This window comes from Lygodium microphyllum, chromosome 22, assembly GCF_053477565.2.
Source record: "Lygodium microphyllum isolate KBCC chromosome 22, Lygodium_microphyllum_v1.1.10, whole genome shotgun sequence".
NCBI lineage: Eukaryota > Viridiplantae > Streptophyta > Polypodiopsida > Schizaeales > Lygodiaceae > Lygodium > Lygodium microphyllum.
In genome coordinates, this window is record NC_141156.1 from 53,552,645 (window position 1) to 53,572,441 (window position 19,797).

At 39.1% G+C, this 19,797-nt stretch overlaps 1 protein-coding gene across 1 annotated transcript; it reads left to right on the top strand.

The window, feature by feature from the left end:
• The first annotated feature begins 16,397 nt into the window (after positions 1-16,397).
• LOC148017158 (uncharacterized) lies at positions 16,398-19,392 on the top strand. The gene is made up of 2 exons (XM_087662470.1): positions 16,398-17,563; positions 19,156-19,392. The coding sequence occupies exons 1-2, from the start codon at positions 17,141-17,143 to the stop codon at positions 19,270-19,272; spliced, it is 540 nt and encodes a 179-aa protein (XP_087518596.1). The 5' UTR covers positions 16,398-17,140; the 3' UTR covers positions 19,273-19,392.
• Positions 19,393-19,797: the final 405 nt, after the last annotated feature.

Here is a 19,797-nt window from a genome sequence, read left to right on the forward strand (position 1 = left end):
AACACGAACTTTTGGCACATGGAACAACATGAAGGTGGCCTTCCTCACCAAATTCAAGCATTAAGGTTTTGAAGAGTGGATATAAGAGGAGTTCATAAACTTAAATTAGTCCTCTGGTGAATGGGTGGAAGCATATATCTCTAGAATGGAATCCATACCAAAGAGATGGACCAACCATCACACTTGGATGAAGGCATCCAAAAGGGAGTTTTTGTTAGAGGCTTACAGCCAGAAGTTTGCAAGTTTTTGGAGCTGAGAAGACTAATTAACTTGTAAGTTGCAGTGGAAGGCATAAGGTTGTATGAAAAAGTTGAAGCAAAGCTATTGATGACCTCAAGAAGAGGAGTTTTACCTCCTTCCATGCTAGGAATGGCATACCCACCAAATGCAGTCTAAGGGACTATTCCCTATCCCTACCCTCATGTGTAAACAATGCTGTAGCATAGTGCACTGAATCCATAGTGGCTACTACAAATTGTAGTACCTCAATTATGGTTCAACCACAACAATAGTGGCATCAAACAGTTCTCCCAATGGCAACTTAACAACAACAGTGGAACCCTACCAACTAGAACCAACAACCACTAGTTTCATTAGGAGCTCTAAATTAGAATTAGAATAGAGAACCATTTGGACAACCCAACCAGCCTATGCGGTGATTATAGAAACTTTCCAAAATCCTATTGCAAGTACTTCAAGAGGAGAAAATCCAAAGGATTATTTGTCCAATTCAGTTGCAAGCATCAAGAAAGTGTTGATGGATGTAATTATAGAATAATTACAGACCCTAAAGGTGAATACCACCGGCATATCCAACACTGCGGGAGGTGGATACAATGTGATGCGATCAAGGACACGGAGTGGGAAGTTCCATTAGGTGGGGTATTTAGCTACTAAATGTACTCGAAAACCAACTATCTCTGGAGCCTTCTGTTTGTATTGTTCAAGAAAGAACCATACATAAGACATTTTCTCTCTGAAGGAGATGCATGACAGAAGGAAGAAAGATGAGGAAGCAAGATTTAACTTGTTGGAATCCAAGATGAAAACCTAGGATATTGAACCAAATCCTAGAGAGTTTGGTCCTAATTTCGGCCCAAGGATGTTTCCCTCTCAAATTATAGAGGATGACAATCTAGCGGTAGCTAGAGATAAGAAGTGGAGTATTACAGAGCGGAGAAAAGGGACATATCTCACCAGATTGTGCAAGCCCTAGAAGGCCCATGGACTACAAGCCCTTATGCAGTCAATGCAAGGGAGAAGGCCACATTGTCAAACACTGTTCTAGTCTAGCTCCTATGAAAACCAACACCACCATTAATAATCAATAGAAGACTCAAGAACTTGTCTCCAACTTGGTGGAATTGGAAGTTGCCGTAGTAACGCATGCCAAGAAAAGAGAGCCCATGGTTCCAAAAGAGAACATGTCCTTTACCAAAATTGTGAAGTTCAATCTTTCAACAACGAAATGTGATATTACAAAATAGAATACTGTAGTATAAAGTAGTCTAGTGTCACAGAAGGGCACGAAGACAATTATAGAGACATGACCAAATGTCCAAGAGATAGAGGATGCAAAAGTAGCTCTAGTAATAAAAGAAGTTCTGATGTTACTACTCCTAGAAGAAAGAGGAAATATGAAAGTGGGTATATCCCTATTCCCTAACCAATTGGAGAAGCTTGTGGATCCTTTCAAATAGTATGACTTGGTCAAAGACCTAGACACCTTCAAACCAAACTTAACATTACGATACTTGTTGATGTTGTCCCTTAGCTCTACTGAAAGAAATTTAAAAGCATACTAATGAGAAGACATGGCCTAAGGATTGCTCCCACAACAGCCACCAAATCCAATAAGGGACAAGAGCTAGTAAAAGAAGTGGATGTGGCTAACACCTTCCTGGATCCTAGCACTTCATTGATTGGCATTTGAATTGAAGGATGTTTTATTGTAGATGCATTGATTAATGGAGGTTCATCAATGAACATAATGATGGATGTGACAATGAAGGATCTAGGCTTGCCAGGCATGCAACCTACTTATTAGACTAGCAAACCAGAGCAAAATTAAGCCTTTGGGCATTCTCCCAAATGTGAAGAAAACCTTGGCAAAAAGAGGCTATTGGTTGACTTACCTCCAGTAGTGAAACTAAATTCCTACGAGATGTGATATCCTTTGCACCATGGCTTTTGAAGCAAGAGCACTCTCGCAGATTGGTTCAATGGAACCCTGATCCTAGGCAAAGGACCCAACAGGGTGGTTGTGATTTGTATGGCTTGTAAAAAGGTAATGGATCCACCTCTATTGAAGTCTTGACAAAATCCTCCAATGAAGTTATAGATGGTACATTAGTAGAAGCAGAAGCTGTTAAAAAAATCTTTCCCAAGAAAACAGAGGCATGATCTTTGATAGTGGGTATTGTAAGAAAACTCCCAAAAGAAGTAAAGTCCTTATCAATGGGTGAATACCTACTATTGCATGAACCAAGAATGACTTCTAAAATTACCTCTGATAGTGAGATAGAGGCATGGATGTATTGCTCTCCTTGTTATATGGCCATAGTGGAGCTAGAGTCACAAGTAGAAGCAGAAGCAGATACAAAAGCAAATCCAAAAGTAGAAGGAGAAGTAGAAGATGCAATAGAGAGCCTATGATACCATTTCAACATCCCAAAATACAAAATAGCCATGATACCATACCGAGAGCCCAAAGATCCAGATGAGCCACTATTGAAGGAAGAAGCCACTTTCAGCATAGCATTAGATGAGGAGGCCACTACTCTGAAGGAGTCAAACCTACACCTAGAAGCAGTCTACGGGACCTTCATTCGCTAAGTGGAAGGTGAAAAGAAAGTAACTTTTGTGGATACACATGGCACTGAACGTCACTTGAAGGTGGGTAGTAGCCTTTCAAAAGAGGAGCTGTTGGTTCTTTGTGACCTACTGAAGGAGAACTTGGATGTGTTTGCATGGTCATATAAAGATATAAAGGGAATTGATCCCACAGTGTGTTAGCATCACATTGATCTTAAGCTTGGTTCCAAGCATGTAAGCAAAGACAAAGGTGCATGAATCCAAACTACTCAGCCCTAGTGAAAGCAGAATTATTGAAGCTCCTAGAAACTGAGTTTATCTATCTAGTGGCCAATAGTGAATGGGTTTCACCCATTGTAGTAATACCCATGAAGAATGGAGAGCTCTGAATATGTGTAGAAGTTCGAAAGTTGAATTCAAAGATAAAGAAGGATTACTTCCCTATCCCTTTCACAGACCAATTGTTAGACACAGTGATGGAACATGAGCTCTATTCCCTCTACTGGATAGATTCAACAAGTACAACCAAGTCTAGATATAGCAGAAGAGGACCAATCCGAGATAACCTTTAAAACAGAATGGGAAATATATGCTTATAGAGTGATGTTTTTTTAGGCTTTGTAACACCCCTGGTACCTTTCAAAAAGTAATCATGGCCCCATTCCAAAACCACCTACATGATTTCAGTGAAATATACCTGGATGACTTATATGTCTATAGCCTAATCCGTGAGCATTGGGGACACTTGGAGTAGTGATTTGATTGATGCCAGGAGTATGGGATCTTCCTCAACCTTGACAAATGCATCTTTGGAGTCTCTTCAGGAGTTCTATTAGGCCACATTGTCTCTACACAAGGAATAGAAACATACCTTGCTAAGATTGAAAAGATTGCAACTCTAACCATACCAACCAACCAACCTCAAATATTTGAGGGTATTTCTTGGCCATGTGGGCTACTATAGGAGTCTCATCACAAATTTTGCAACAAAGGCATCATCCCTACATAAGCTCTTGAGGAAAGATACATAGTTCATTTGCATAGATGATTGTGAAGAAGCTTTCAACACTTTGAAGCAGTATTTGATTTAATCACTAAGCCTACAACCTCTTAATTGACAAAAGGAGTTTCATATGCAATAATGATGCATTTGTAGAAGGGTTAGGTTCAGTCCTTTGCCAGAAAGGCTCATCCAAGTTGGATCAATCCATCTACTATGCAAGCTGTAAGGTCATTAATCGGGAGAGGAACTACACAAAAATAATAGAGTTAGAGTACATGGCAATGGTATTTGCCTTGTAGAAGTTTCGATACTACCTCCTATCTCAATGCATTTCCAATTTTATGTGGATCATGAGGCATTGTTCTTCTTGATGAATAAGGTAGATGTTAAAGGCCAAATGATGAGATGGATCCTTCTATTCTAGGAGTTTGATTTTACAGTGGTTACCAAGCCTGGTTGTTCCCATGTTTTAGTGGATCATTTATCATAGATCCCTCAGATTGAAGAAGAGGAGCAGGTTGATCTTGACCTCCTAGATACTTCTTCCTTGTATTTGGTCAAAACAGTAACCCCATGGTATACAAACATTTCCAACCTCTTGGCCACACAACATTATCCCTCTAGCATCTCTAGCAAAGAGAAGAAGAAGCTTCTATTGGAATTAGCCCCCTACACTATGTTAGGTGTGGTGCATTGTACAAGAGAGGCAAAGATGAAGTGGTACGTATATGTGTTACGAAATATGAGGCTGGGTTCATGCTAAAAGTATATCATGATAAGCTATGTGGTGGACTTTACGGAAGAAGCGATAGTTAGAAAGGCTCTGCTCATAGGTTATTGGTGGTCTAGATTGCATATAAAGAAGTCTATGATTACTGCAAGAACTATGATGCTTGGATGGAAAAGCCTACCAAATCTAGTGCCATGCCATTACAACCTATCTTTTCCCTAAAGCCATTTGAGAAATGGGACATTGACTTCATAGACCCAATCAATCCTTCAACCAGAAGGAAGCAAGACAAATATATCTTGGTATGTACGGAGTATGTGATGAAGTGATGTGAAGCCAAAGCTCTCAAATGAGATGATGGTAGCAGTGTAGCCTTGTTTTTGTATGAGAATATCATCACCCGTTTTGGTAGTCCCTTAGAGTTAGTTTGTGGATAGAGGTAGTCACTTTCTGAATAAGATTATGGAAGAGTTGATAGATCTTTATAAGATTTGCTATTGTAAGTCCACACCTTACTACCCTAGAGCCAATGACCAAGTTAAAGTTACCAATCGTATCCTTTGTTTGATCCTAACAAGGACGATTGCTACACATCACCGTGATTGGGATGATCAACTTATAGAGGCCCTTTGAACATTTAGAACCTCCCATAAGGCTGCTATAGGATAAACAATTTTCCAACTGTTGTACATCATAGAATTCATCATCCATGTCGAGTTAGAATTACCCCCTTGCGAGTGGCTATCATAGAGCACTTGGGAGATGTTGAGTCCTTGTAATGCCGCCTCCCGCACTTGGAATGTTTGGACGAGATTTGTAAGATGGCCTTACAATATATGGAAGCTACACGGGCTTACCATGACAACTCCATCACAACCACAAAGAATTCAATGAATGACCTAGTCCTTGCCTATGATTCACACTTTGGCAAGTTTTCAGGAAAGCTGCAACAACGTTGGATGGGCCCCTACAAGGTACTCGTTGTCAACCTTAATGGTTCTTTCCAAGTGCAAGCTATTGATGCCTCTAATGATTCCTTCTTGATTAATAGGTACTAGCTAAAGAAGTATTACCTTCCTTGGGGATCCTATCAATCACAATCAAAAGTCCCTCCCTCTTTTAGGCATCACTCCTTACTAGTCATGCTGCTATTGATATCCATCATTCTCATTCCAATGATGTAGTCTCATTCTTTTAGCCCCTCACCTCTATCTCTTGCCTTTCTTTGGTTACCCTCCTATTCAATCCAACTGACATGATGATATTAGTTTTGATCTATGGTGTTTTGTCATTTACATGAAACAAAAAAAAAGAGAAAAAAATAAGTCATGAGAGAAAAGGAATTCCATCCTTGTCATGCCAACCTGCTCTTCGAGAAAAGAAGTAAATACCCTGGGGAGTATGAAAAAAAAAGAAAAAAAGAAAAAATAAATAAAAGAATAATAAAACTATTATGGAAGAAAAGAAAGAAATTCCCTATCATAACAAGCCTCGCTCTAAGAAAAGGTAGCAAACATCCTTAGATGGGAAGCTAGCTGTGGAAAAGATGGCAATACCCCGGAGTCTAGAACAACGAACTCCTAAATTAAAATCCCCTAGTTGCAGTTCCAAAGCCACCTCGGTGCGCTGTGTCCTATGCTTCCATTTAGTGCATTTAACCCCTATAGCTGACGATTGCTCCTACATGCCATTCAAGTTCCTGATTTGTTGGCTACCTCCCTCGGTATGCCTCTTCATCAGTAACACTATTTGCTATTGTCGCAACAAGATGCAACTGCTCTTAATCGATAACCCCTTGAATGATGTGAGCTTTCATCCTAACTTTATGGGGATGTAAGTGTGGACTGCCCTCATGTATCTGTTAACTGAGCATGAGATAGAGAGGAGACTGAGTGTGGTTGATTTTCCCTTCAATCAACTTTGAGAGGTAAGGATTGAGGGACATTATGACACTGGCATTGACTACGCTTTCGTTTCCTTATGTACACACACGAGACATGTCTCCACCATCACCATAGGACACATCACTTTGTTCTATGCATTGCACTACAAGGCTCCCTAGCTTGCCTTTTTGCACCTATGCTGGATGGGTTGGGATGCACCAATGCACCATCAATTATGCACATTGGCATACTCCCTTTGCACAATTCCCCTTATTGATTTCTCAATTGGGTGTGAGATATGGATTCTCTTCCTTTCTCTTTGAGTGATGTGAGCCATGGGGCAAGAGGCCAATCTATTAAAAAATGGCAAAATGAGGGGGGGGGAAAGGTAAAAGGGGCAAGAAAATACCCTAGGGGAATGGGGTAGAACCTAATAGTTGGGTAGGGAAGGAACCCCAATAGGGCATAGGAAAGACATCACATCGTTTAAAGATCATACAGCCACGTATTCATGAAGATACACAAATGAGACATGTAGGGACGTGTCCTCATACTTAAAACCATAACGGACAAGTTTGTCTAATTAGCAAGGCCTAGCACATGACCATGAACAGAACCCTTGCGTCCCCATACTAAAGACATGACATATATATATAAACACTAGAGGTAGGATTAGAAACACTTGGCCTGTTCAAATGATTGAGATGGACTATCGTCAACATGCTAGGGGTCAGAGTCATTTGCAGGAGATACAACAACTCACCACAACATGCATCCAACATGGTAGGGACCATGCAGCAACCACCAAGGAGGTAGCATCATTGATTGAGAACTATTAAGTTGTCGATGACAGAGAATATAGCACTCAGATCAACAAACACTCATACTCATTTTTTGGTCCATTTCCAAGTAGCAAGGGGGTCTTAATATTGTGGCGTAATTTAGGATGAAGCACATATAGTACTCGATATGGCCTAGGAAGCATTGTCAAGCTCTTCTCAAATATAATGCATGTATCATGGATTGCTTGATGGGGTTACCATTGGGGTTGGTTTATATATGTTAATACATGGGGTGGGACTCCCTTGAGATTAGTGTAGTTCCAAGCGAATAAATTGGTAAGATTGTGCTTATCATCCTCTAAGAGGTCCTTAGAGATGCTACATAAGTTTTGGTATTTCTCCTTCTTTAGGTAGGTTGGCCTCCTTAACATTTGTGGGTCCCTCAATAGGTTCATTGAATTTTCTTTGTCTTTTAGCACCAAATTCAATAATAAATATCATTTCTTAAATTTTATAAATCACTTAGAAAGGTCCTATGTTTTTTGTTTAACATTTAGTATCAAAGTCTTGGCATCTCTTTGAGTACTCTTTAACCACCATCTTCACAAGTGGATTGTCGGAACATAGCTCTTTGTTCATCACGTGTTGACAAGTTGAGAAATCTTAAGATTAGTGTCCATAATACAATATGACTTTGAGCTTGATTTGTTTAACTTTTAAGAGGAGTTAGTGTTTGTATCTTCTGCTTCTTCCATTACAAGGACTCCAAGAATTGCAATCGCATCTACAAGATTGTATCATAAAAATTATTGATCCAAGACCTCCAAGTGGCTAAGGCATTCTTATTCAAACTCTATTCCAACTACACCTTCATCCATGGGGAGACCTTCAAAGGCCTTTGAATTTGCTAGTTTTTCCATTTATATTGTAGTCAATGGACTCATTATTTGAGTCCTTCATACTTTCATATTGTGATGACTCTTATTTTGCTTCACTTTTTTCACCATCAAAGTCTTTTGGCCTCATTAGTGATATTATAAGGTAACTGTAATAATGTGATAGTGCCTTATGCAACTTAGTCTACTACCAATTTTGTTTTCTAATAACTCTTTGAAAATCAATAGATTGGCTTTGGGGTTATCCTTTAGCCACCATCCCCATTATGCAGGTATCTTCTAGAACTCAAGTTTATTAGAAGGAGTGCAACCCCCTCTCCTCTTAGGTTTCTACAAAACTTCAAGGTTCATCATGAGTATTGGCACACCAAGGGTATATTTATGCTAGCCTCACTCATTCTTGCAATGGTATCCTCCATCTCCTTTTGATATCATCCCCTCAAAAGGCTCTTTGTATTCCCCTTCTTCTGTGTGAATGGTAGCTCCAATGTTATTAGGATGTGCACCGAATCCTTCTTGTCCTTTAGACAAAGAACATATATGTTGATTAGCTTCAATACAAGTGTAGTATTGATAGGCTATTCTTTTAATCAACCTAACGTGTGAACCTTGCATCCATCGACCATTGTCAAATTTAAGTGTATGTTCTCACTGGATGGTTTCCCAAGCTTCTAGAACTCATTGATTCACAATACTAACTCCTATCCTTGTATTAAGTATTCCTCCCTTAAGGCTTCTATCAAAAGAATGAGGTGCCGCTCATCTCCTTCATATAATGTGTTCACCCAGCACCTCTAGCATAGAAGTTGCAATTAGGCTATGTATGTCACTTTTTGTGAGGCTCATGGGGTACAAGCTCAACTCTTTCTACATTCATGTGTTCAATTAAAACTTTAAAAGTCTTCTCAAGGGTAGAGCTTCCTTTCAATATCATTCCTAATGCAATCATTACATTGGTAGAGGTCAAGGTTGCACTGATGCTTGGGTCCACTCTATTATACTAAAAATCCTTGGATCTCATATCATGGTTATGCCATGATGTGGTCATTCCTTGGTTCTTCTCTTATTTAGGTGAACTTAAGGAAGGTCTCCCAAGGGTATGTGTGCTTGTGGGGGTTGACAAGGATGTTATATTTGACAAGACAATTATGCATGTGTCTTTAATTGCATCTTAGCTCTACATCTCAGCTTTTGCACCTCCTTCACCCAATGTTTGATCTTATCAATCACCTCTAGTTGGTGCTCTAAGTGATGGCATTCACCTATTTTGGTTGTGTTTTCCTTTTCAGTATGGGGTGTAATAGTAGGACTCTCTACACTCCCTCAAATTTTCCAATTTTATTTTCAATTTTTTGGATCTAAATCTCCATTGAAGTTTGGAAGGAAGAGATTCTCAACTAATAAATCTTTTTCTTCCATTGGTAGTGTGGCAAATTCATTTCTTTTCAAAGTGATCTTAGTATTTGAATTCTTCTTTCTTTTTTTTTGGAGCTCCACTTGCCTAATATTGATCTATTAGTAGTGGATTGGGCTAGGGATGCAAACTCTTGCATTTCTACTTTTAGCTATAGTGTTGGCATTCATAGAACATAACACATGGATATAATAAACTATCCATAAGTGTCATGCATGTTGCATGAGGATTAGTTAGGCTGAAGGGCATAACCAAAAACTCACAACAGTCAAAGCACATTATTTGAAAGACCATTTTGGACACATCTTTTTCCCATAGTCTTAACTTGATGGTACCTCAACCTCAAGTCAATTTTACTAGTGTATGGGACTCCTTTAAGTTGATCTAATAACTCATCAACTCTAGGACTTGAATCACATTTAGATCATGATAGTCTATATCCATATGCATGGATCCATCCTTCTTCTTCACAACGATGTTGGTGAAGCTCATGGAGAAGAGCTTGGTTGAATAAATCCTCATTGGAGATAATCAATCCATTCATTCTCTAGTTCACTAGCTTCCACAGCACTAAATTGATAAGGTGGTCAATGATCTTGGTAGGGGATCCATACCATGCACTATAGTAAGTTCTAGAAGTAAACCTACTAGCAAATTAAGAGGAAGCACGTCATTATATACCTTAAGTAACATGTGCATCTTATCGTGAACATGTGGTAGAGAAAGAGAAGAAGAATCTATAAGAGAATACTACAATGAGAGAGGAATTTTCTTTTAAAGAGAGAGTACACATAGAGAGATTGTACTTAATTTTTCATCTGATTCCACTAAATATTTATCCATGAAGTCATCATTATAAGACATAAACTTCTACGAAGACAAAGGGAGACAACACCTAACAAAAATAGACATATTATTTTTCACTTATCAAATATTTAAGTTCAACTATACATGTAAAAGAGGACGCCTATACATTCCACTCATCTAGCTACAAAACATGCACACCATTGTTCTCAAATTGAAAAATGGTTTTATGTAAGACGGGATGGCAAAAAAATTTGCTCGCCCAAGAAGAAAATATGTTGGGTGAACATTTTGCTCACCCAACCTCAAATTATGCACACGTTGTCCTCAACTTCACAAGTCCAAGTCCACAAACCATGACATGGATCTTTCATCTAGCCACCCAAATCATGCCTCTTCCTTGTAGAGTATGGATACTCACCAACTACATGTGAAGAAGGTACACTTGGCACATGGGGCAACAGGTGCGAAGGGGCTATTGGAGCTAATTTGTGCTTATGTGAATGGACTTACATGCATAGTTTATAGATGCAAACATAAGAGGATTATAATTATGATGAGGGGCAAACTATGACAAGACTTTTAATGGCTCAAATGGACATTGGGGAAGCAAGGTGGCAGCATAGAAAAAACTCATAAATATTAAGAAAGTTTGAGCCTCCAAGAGTTAAATTAGGTGGAAGAGTGGTTAAATTCATGCACCTTCTTTGGTTAGGATTGATTATTCTCAATTATCATTGTGTTGCAATGATGGCCTATGTTAGGCATTCATTGGCATCATGCCAAGGCAACGTCGTAAGCCATTCCTAGTTGATGTTGCCCCTCCTCTTTTTATCAATAAGGTTAATGTGAGTGGTGGGATGAACACATAGAAATAGAAATCAAATCAACACTATTAACGCATGCTAGCATCCCAACATTCTTGGTTCTCCATGTACATGAGCAATCAACCTATGTAGGTGAGTCACTTTGTATCCACTCCCTTTAGAGCACACAAGCAATACCTAGGCATTGTAACTAGTTGACTTAAAGTGTTAAACCCTTCAAGCCTAGCAATGATTATCCCTCATGCCTCAAGATAGAGAGGGAGCATGCAATGATAAGGATAGGAGAATGTTGAGGTCATCAAAAGTAAGGCAATGGGCTATTGCTTGTGTGGTGCATGAGTATGACCCTGAGTATACAATGTTCCCATGGTAAGTAAGTATTTATTTTGGATTTTTTCAAGTTGTTTTTGGCACTCAATTATCCTACTCTACTATATCTCTCTCCAATCTATTCTTCTATCTTCCTAATCTACTTTCAAATCTTGAATCAATTCCTCACTACTTGGTTTCCAGGCTAGTTGTGCATCTTTCGAAGTAAGCAATATGCAAAAATGGGAGATCAATTCCTCACCATTCCATCCTGACATGATCTCAAACCTCATGTTCCACCACACGAGAATGTGAGCACCATGAGTGTATCGATTTTAGCCTTGGTCCAAGCCGATGGATCTAACATGTTAGCCTCTATATAAGAACACAACAATGAGACATGAGATAGAGACTCTTATTCTTTCGAGAGACCAACCCAATTGTGGCTCAACTCTTTTGCCTATTTGTCTCACACTCTAAACTCCAAGTCATCATTCTTTCTATTCACATTCCAAATGCCAACAAGAAAACCAAACAACTCGAGAGGGTTTAGTAGACTCACATACTTCCCTTTGTTGTCTTGTAGTCTAAATGCCATTGAAGGTTCATTAGTAGCTTCACAATTCATGTGCTGGTCCTTGATCCACTTCTGCTACTCCTTTGGATTTGACTTTATACCTAATGGATTTGTTGATGAGAGGAAATGTAGAGAAGAAGGAGAAGAAGAAAGGTATGGAGAAGAGCTTCTCCAATTAGTCCCTCACACACACACACACACACACACACTCTCTCTCTCTCTCTCTCTCTCTCTCTCTCTCTCTCTCTCTCTCTCTCTCTCTCTCTCTCTCTCTCTCTCTCTCTCTCTCTCTCTCTCTCTCTCTCTCTCTCTCTCTCTCTCTCTCTCTCTCTCTCTCTCTCTCTCTCTCTCTCTCTCTCTGTGCTATGAAGTGAAAGGAAAAGAAGACAAGAAGAGCTTCACTCTCCATGTCCCTCACTCAAGTCCCACTCTCACTCTGTCTATCCCTTAATATGAAGCAATGGTGCATAAGAGGATAAGGTGGAATCAAGAAGGGCGGCTTCTCTCAAAGTTACACACATAAGAATAAGTGCTCTATTCAATTTTCAATAGGTTAGGCTTTAGGGATCCCTACTTAACTTGGCCACCCTCCTCTACCCATTTCCACTTGAGTTGTGATCAATCCTTCCCCTTTTTACATGTGCTTGACCTTTTGTGGATGTGGTTTGGAGAAAAATAAATAGGGATTGCTCATAACCTTCTTAGATTTGTTGTGTAGCTCTTCTAGACATAACTCTAGGTGATATTAGAATTTGGATGGGAGCAAACTTGGCACTCACCAAATAATTACAAAATGAATATATATTTATCCATATGCAAGTTGGAAAACTTTACAAGAGGACCCTATGGATATGCTACAACTAAGTTGATACATTAAGCTCGTCAAGATTTTGATCACAAACCAAAACTTTTGTTGGTGTTTTTCGGTCTTTTCCAATCCCACTTGCATTCACTTTTACCTTTTAATTCACCTTCACCTTCAATAATTTTATCGCTCTTTGTGGGGTTAACAATGCATCTCTCCATATTAAGCTCACTTCTCATGTACATATTCTCATTTCTCATTCTCATTGCATCGTCTTCCTAAACATTGTCTTTTTCATGGTGTATGCTAGTTCTTTCATTCATCATGAACACTCTTGTATGGATCCAATGGGTGTGTGTGTGTGTGTGTGTGTGTGTGTGTGTGTGTGTGTGTGTGTGTGTGTGTGTGTGTGTGTGTGTGTGTGTGTGTGTGTGTGTGTGTGTGTGTGTGTGTGTGTGTGTGTGTGTGTGTGTGTGTGTGTGTGTGTGTGTGTGTGTGTGTGTGTGTGTGTGTGTGTGTGTGTGTGTGTGTGTGTGTGTGTGTGCACGCGTGCGTGTGCGTGCGTGGATGCATGCGCACGCGCGTGTGTGTGTGTGAGAGAGAGAGATACACACAACACAAAGACAAACACATAGATTGCATTACCAAACAAATTGAGGATGAAGGAGCTTAAGGTCAAAGCCCTTTGCCTTTTAAGTGTTAATAAAGGGGAGGCCTACTTTTCACAAAAATTGGTTGCCCACCCCCAATGTCAAATGGTAAGTGAGCCCAAATCAATTAGACCTTCCATCATTGAAAAGTTAGTAACGCATTAGAGTATACCAATTGGACCATATTTTCAATTAGAGAGAAGTTAATAATAAGTTACAATATGTGTAGTATGAGTAGCCCCAAGAACAGTATAAGGATTGAATACCTTGCACAATTAGATAATGTCAAAAAAGACTAAGAATATGAAAGGGGAGAGAGAGTGTGTGTGTGTGCACGCGCGCGCGCGCACACACACACACACACACACTCTCTCTCTCTCTCTCTCTCTCTCTCTCTCTCTCTCTCTCTCTCTCTCTCTCTCTCTCTCTCTCTCTCTCTCTCTCTCTCTCTCTCTCTCTCTCTCTCTCTCTCTCTCTCTCTCTCTCTCTCTCTCATTGGCTTGTGAGACATGGTAGGAGACATTGAGGTTAACTTTACCCCGCCAAATTTGGAACCATTTGTGCATCTATGGGGAGCCCTTGACAAACACCACACACACATCCTTAGTTTTACTCCTCCTCCTTTTGCTCTCAGCCTTTTCTATTCTCCTCCTCCTAACATGGTTCATTTTTTAAAATGTAAAAGATACATACTATAATGGCCTTGATTTCATGAATTTGAGATTGATCCATCCCTATTCCACTTTACTTATATGTTTAAATTTCCTTTATGAAAATATTAGCAAGGGTTGGCATTAATGGCATGATAGGGAGAATGTTTAAGTGATGGTTACTTCCGGTCTTGATACATTGTGAGCTTGGAATTATTGAGAAACCTTGTTCTAACTTGTATTATCCATCTGGCACACAATTGAAGGCGATAATAATGTGGTCATTCATTTCAAATACCAAAGTTATACCGAGTTGCCCATGCTCATTTGTAAGATTTGCTAAATGTTATATTGCATTTGGTTGAATCCCTTTTCAATAAGATTGATTTTTAACAACAAAGAATCTCAACTCGTAGGTATTCTTAGATACTACAAATAATGATTCATTTTAAGATCGTCATCATTTCAAGATGAGTGCTTGACTAATTATAATTTAAATCCTCAATGGTTTATAACTTGCATACTAAAGCTACATGTTTACTTTGGAACTTTAATTTAAACTAACGTTACTCATTCAAAGGCCACAATAAGATGCCTTGCTTGTAATCAATATTTCTTCTATTGTAGGATTTTCAATGATGACTTTGTAACATGTGAAATTTTGATAGATTGAAGCTATAGATACCACATTTTATTTTAGGATGCCTTGCATGTAATCAATATTTCTTCTATTGTAGGATTTTCAACTATGATTTTGTAACATGTGAAATTTTGATAGATTGAAACTATAGATACCACATTTTGTGAACACTGTATCTTGTAGTTCATGTAGACCCAAGTTCTCTTGTACTTATCATTGCATATGCAATATACATTCTATTAGTAAATAACATGACGTGCTCTAACCTCCTCTATGAAAATAAGAGAAGTAATGGACTTTGACATGCAAGTACTAGGGTCAAGTTGGACCTAGACCTAAAGCAGGTGTGGCATGTGAACATTTAATTTAGAATAATGTTGCTCATTCAATGTTCTTCTCACTTGATTGACATATGATAAACTACAATTTTCTCATCATTCATAGAATGCTCACATGCTAACAGCATTGATGCATACATTTATCTTAGTTCTTTTTTGTTGAGAATGTACATATACTAACAAATGGTATGTTCTATAGCAAGCATGCAATTTATCAGAGCTTTTAGTCAAAGCTTGTCACACTTGTCTTCTTTTACCTTCCATCATTGTGCAATTATCAGGCTCTATACATGTATCAAGATTGTTGGTTCTACAGAAGATCTCCTAATCATCAAAATCGTCCTAGAATGACTATTGTATTACATGTGCAAAATTCACAATATGTCCAAATGAAGGATCTAAAATCTTTGTCCCATTTGTTGTCCATGTTCATGTAGTTGAGTGAGATTGAAGATCTAGGTGAAGCTGTTTGAAGACCTTATTTACTTCAATTTTCAATAACTAACTTAACATTGAATGACTGGACTACAAAGATTGAAGTACCTACACAAAATGACTTGGGTTGTTGGGATTGATGTTTAGATATAATAATGGACTAGCATGACAAGTCCACATCATCTGCTTACTTTTGTCTATTTGTATTTTAACATGTGGTTTCCATGCTATCTCATCTTGCTTAGCCAGTCTTAGTGTATTATGCAAGTAATGCCTTACAAATTGAAGATTGCCTATGGTGTGCAAATGTTCCACAAACTTTGTGGTTGGCCTCAATCTTATCCATGGCAAACTAAGTTTACTTCGCATGACTGTAACTCAATAGCACCATGGTAGTTGGCCATTCCTTCTCCCCTTCTACATCAAGCACCTTGCTTTTATTAAAAAAGGGAAAATAATGCTCCAATATGGAACCTCTCAATGTTGAAATACAAGGATCAACAAGCCATGGGATATATCTTAGCCCCCCTATAGTGGTCTATCACATCATGTTAGTGTGCTCATGTGACAAAAGGCAATAGTATATTAGGAATAAGAGTATAATTATATTGATGATGAGACGATGACAATGAAAAGTGGAAAAATTATGTGCTGGGAATCAGGTGGCTTAAGGTGTAATGACATCATGGGAAGACAAATCTAGGGATTGTGTGTGCGTGCAAGGTGGCTTAAGGTGTAATGACCTCATGGGGGGAGTGGAGTAGTGCAAGCTACTATAAAGCATAGAAGAGGGGTTGGGTAATAACATTATTGAGAGAGAGAGAGAGATGCTATGCAATAGTGGAGGCTAGTGTAAAGCAAAGAAGAGGGGTTGGGTAATAACATTATTTCTAGAGTTCCCTTGTTCCCACCATTGGAGTCCCACCATGTGGGGGAAACATAAGAGTCCATTTCCTTGTCTTGGTAGCTAAGGGGAGGCAACACTACACTAGTACTACACTTCAAAATTTGGGAAGTAAGAAAATCAAGTGTGGCAATGGAGGGGGCCATGTGGGAATGGAGCTTGGATGGTAAAGAAAGGGGCCATGGGGGCACATCCAGAGTGGCAGAGGGGACCCCTCTCAAGGCATTGTCATGTCCGTCTCATCAACAAGCACTCTTGGTGGGGAACTTGGGAAGCTCTCTTTTGAAGGCAAACTCTCTCTCTCTCTCTCTCTCTCTCTCATATAATCATCAGAGCTTGCCGGCTAGCAAGCTTTTGTGCTGTACCAGGCCATAGCCCAATTCCCTTTTTAAATCCTTTATGGTGCCTTTGGCGTCTTCTCCTTCTCTTCCCTCTTCGTCTTCTTCATCTTCTTCTTCTTCTTCCATCATCTTCTAGGCTTTCTTTCAAGCTCAGTCTCCACATCTCTCATCCTCTGCAAATTTTTCGAAATCATATGGCCTATCGAGAGCCATACTAGCCGTAGTAGCCGCCTTTCATGCTGTAGTAGGAACACCTCTCTCTCTCTCTCTCTCTCTCTCTCTCTCTCTCTCACACACACACACTCTCTCTCTCTCTCTCTCTCGTCTGCTACAAGAGCATGGCTGAGAGCTCTCATGAATTGGAAGTAGATCCGCCTGCAGAAGGTACTGGTACTGCGACTGAGGCTGACAAGCAGGAGGAGGATGTGACAGTGATAGAGGAAAGCGCGGGAAGCACTCCAGGGACTGGTCAAGATGTGGAGCTTCAAGAAGAAGAGAGTGTGGATGTTACGACTCAAGTGATGGAGGAGGATCCGAGTGCTGCTGCTCGTGAACTTCCTTCCGAAGAGGCCCTCATCACAGAAGAAGGAGAAGGAGGAGGAGGAGGAGGAGGAGGAGGAGGAAGACAGGAAGAAGTGGCAGAGAAAGAAGGTGAAGCGGTGATAGTAGAGAAAGAAGGGGAAGAGATGCCCCTCGTCGTCCAAGAGGAAGGAGGACGACAAGAAGCAGAAGAAAGCAAAGACCTCGCTCAAGCTGCCATGGTGACTCTCTCTTCGCTTACAGTTTCTCATCTCCATTTTTCTGTTCACAATTCAATGCCTTTCGCCCCAATTATTGTTTATGTAGAGAGAGAGAGAGAGGGAGGGAGGGAGGTTTGCTAGATACAAAAGCCTTCGTCGAGACTTTGGAGGAATCAGATTACATGCATTTGCTAAACATATTGCTAAGTTTGAGGTCTTAAACCTTCTCCTCTAAATTTTAAAGATTTTCTCAAACATTTTAGCAATTCTTTTTCGTTGAACCTAAGTTCTTAGTAAACAATGGATGGATCCCACAATTTCAAGATCCATAATTCAAGGTTTTGAACCCACTCGGATCCAAATTTGAAATTTGGAGACCCTTGCACTCACTATTCCACTTCCGAAGAGGCTAAGTAAAACAATAATGCAAGGGGGAGAGAGAGAGAGAGAGAGAAAGAGTATGTGTTGCATGCCCAAGCATGGAACATTGTCTCTTGAAATAAAGTTACTAAGGCATGTCTTACAACCCAAACATGCACAAGTCAATTGATCTACATGTGCAAGCCCATCAACTAAGTGTTGATGGTCCAAGCACAAGTTCAAAATAGGAATTCCCCAGCTACAAGTTATTATGAAGGACCATCATGCCTAAGCAACACTCACGTAATGGATGCAAAACCCTCATCTTCTATGGATACCTCATTAACAAAAGGCTTACAATTTGGTGTGCAAAACTTGAGTAGAAATGAGCATCATAAAGAAAGCATAAGGTAATGGCTAGCGTAAATTGCCATTTCAAACTCCAATATGTGCATTATAGACCTTTTGTAATCAGAAAGTTATTAATTGTGCATATGAAAGCTATATACATCTCCACAAATATATGCTACATGTTTATTGCATGCTTTATGTATACCAACGGGGGGGAATCTAAAAATTCAAACACATAAGGACTTGGCACCTAGCTTGGCTCACATATGCTATCTCATTTCTCATGGTTACCAAGCCACTAATTAAGCCAAGTTGTACTACTTTTGGACACTCACTAATTATGTGTGTTGTTGCCCACCATTTCTTGCCAAAGGGTTAATAAGTAATATATTGGTTTGCAAAGTTGGGAGCCACTCCCATCCAAGTTATGAATAATTACTTTCCAACTTATCTTAGAGCATACATGAGAATTTAACACAAGCACTTCACATACTATTGAAGAATTAAAACACACACACACACACACACACACCCCATTGACCCTTAATGAATATATTCTGCGTATTGTATGTATGCATGCATACATGCATATGTACATGCACACACATACACGCACACGAGTGCCTACACACACACACACACACATACACAAATAGAAGGTGACATGCATGGCACAAAAAGATTGTTGCTCTTTTTAGTTAAGTTTTTTTAAAACTTGTTATATTTAAAGTATAGTGTTTATATTTTTGTGAATTCATTAGCTTTGATTGTTGCATTTCACACACATACTTGCACATCCACAAACTTAAATGTAAACCACAAAGAGCATGTTTTTCTTTTATGCAATGCTTATTGGTGAGAAAATTAACCATCTATGTTGTTATTGTTTACTTACAATGTAGACAACTACAAGGAGTGTGGACATTGTTGAAGATCTTATCGACGAAGGACAATCCATGAAAATGACAAAGTGGTGGGAATGTTGTGGAATTTTTCATTTCTTATCAAGTAAAGATTAGAGTAGGTTTTTAACCATTTTCTTGTTTATTGTGGTTTTTACATTGAAGAATATTGACCGTGCCATTCTTGTAACTCATTTTTAGCTAGTTGCATTATTCAATAATACATGATTTTCATTCTTTTTTCGTTATTGTTATTGAGAAAAAGATTGGCCATGCCCTTCATGAAGTGATTTCAAACATGAAAGACTATTCAATAAATAATTTTTATTTCTATTTCTTCAATTCCTTTACTAACAATTAGAAAAAGTCCATTCTTTGAATTCCTTGTATTTACTATAAATTTCACAATACGAATTACCTTGATTTAGCAAGCATACATATGTCTTAGGCATCATTCATTGGCTCAACATCTATGTTATGAATGAGTTTTGATATGTAGCCTCTAATATATGTGGCACCTAGAGATGTTGTATAAGTCTTCTAAGTTGGAGGACTCTCATAGACTTTATGGCTTTGCTTCACACTTGCAAGATCCACAATAACTAAGACACAAAAATCATAAGTCATCCACATCTAGACAAA

Bases quoted from the DNA above. Each gene is read 5' to 3' on its own strand.
- LOC148017158 (XM_087662470.1), top strand. From the start codon at position 17,141: ATGGCTGAGAGCTCTCATGAATTGGAAGTAGATCCGCCTGCAGAAGGT. The intron at 17,564-19,155 runs GTGACTCTCTCT...CTTACAATGTAG, and splicing joins ACCTCGCTCAAGCTGCCATG to ACAACTACAAGGAGTGTGGA.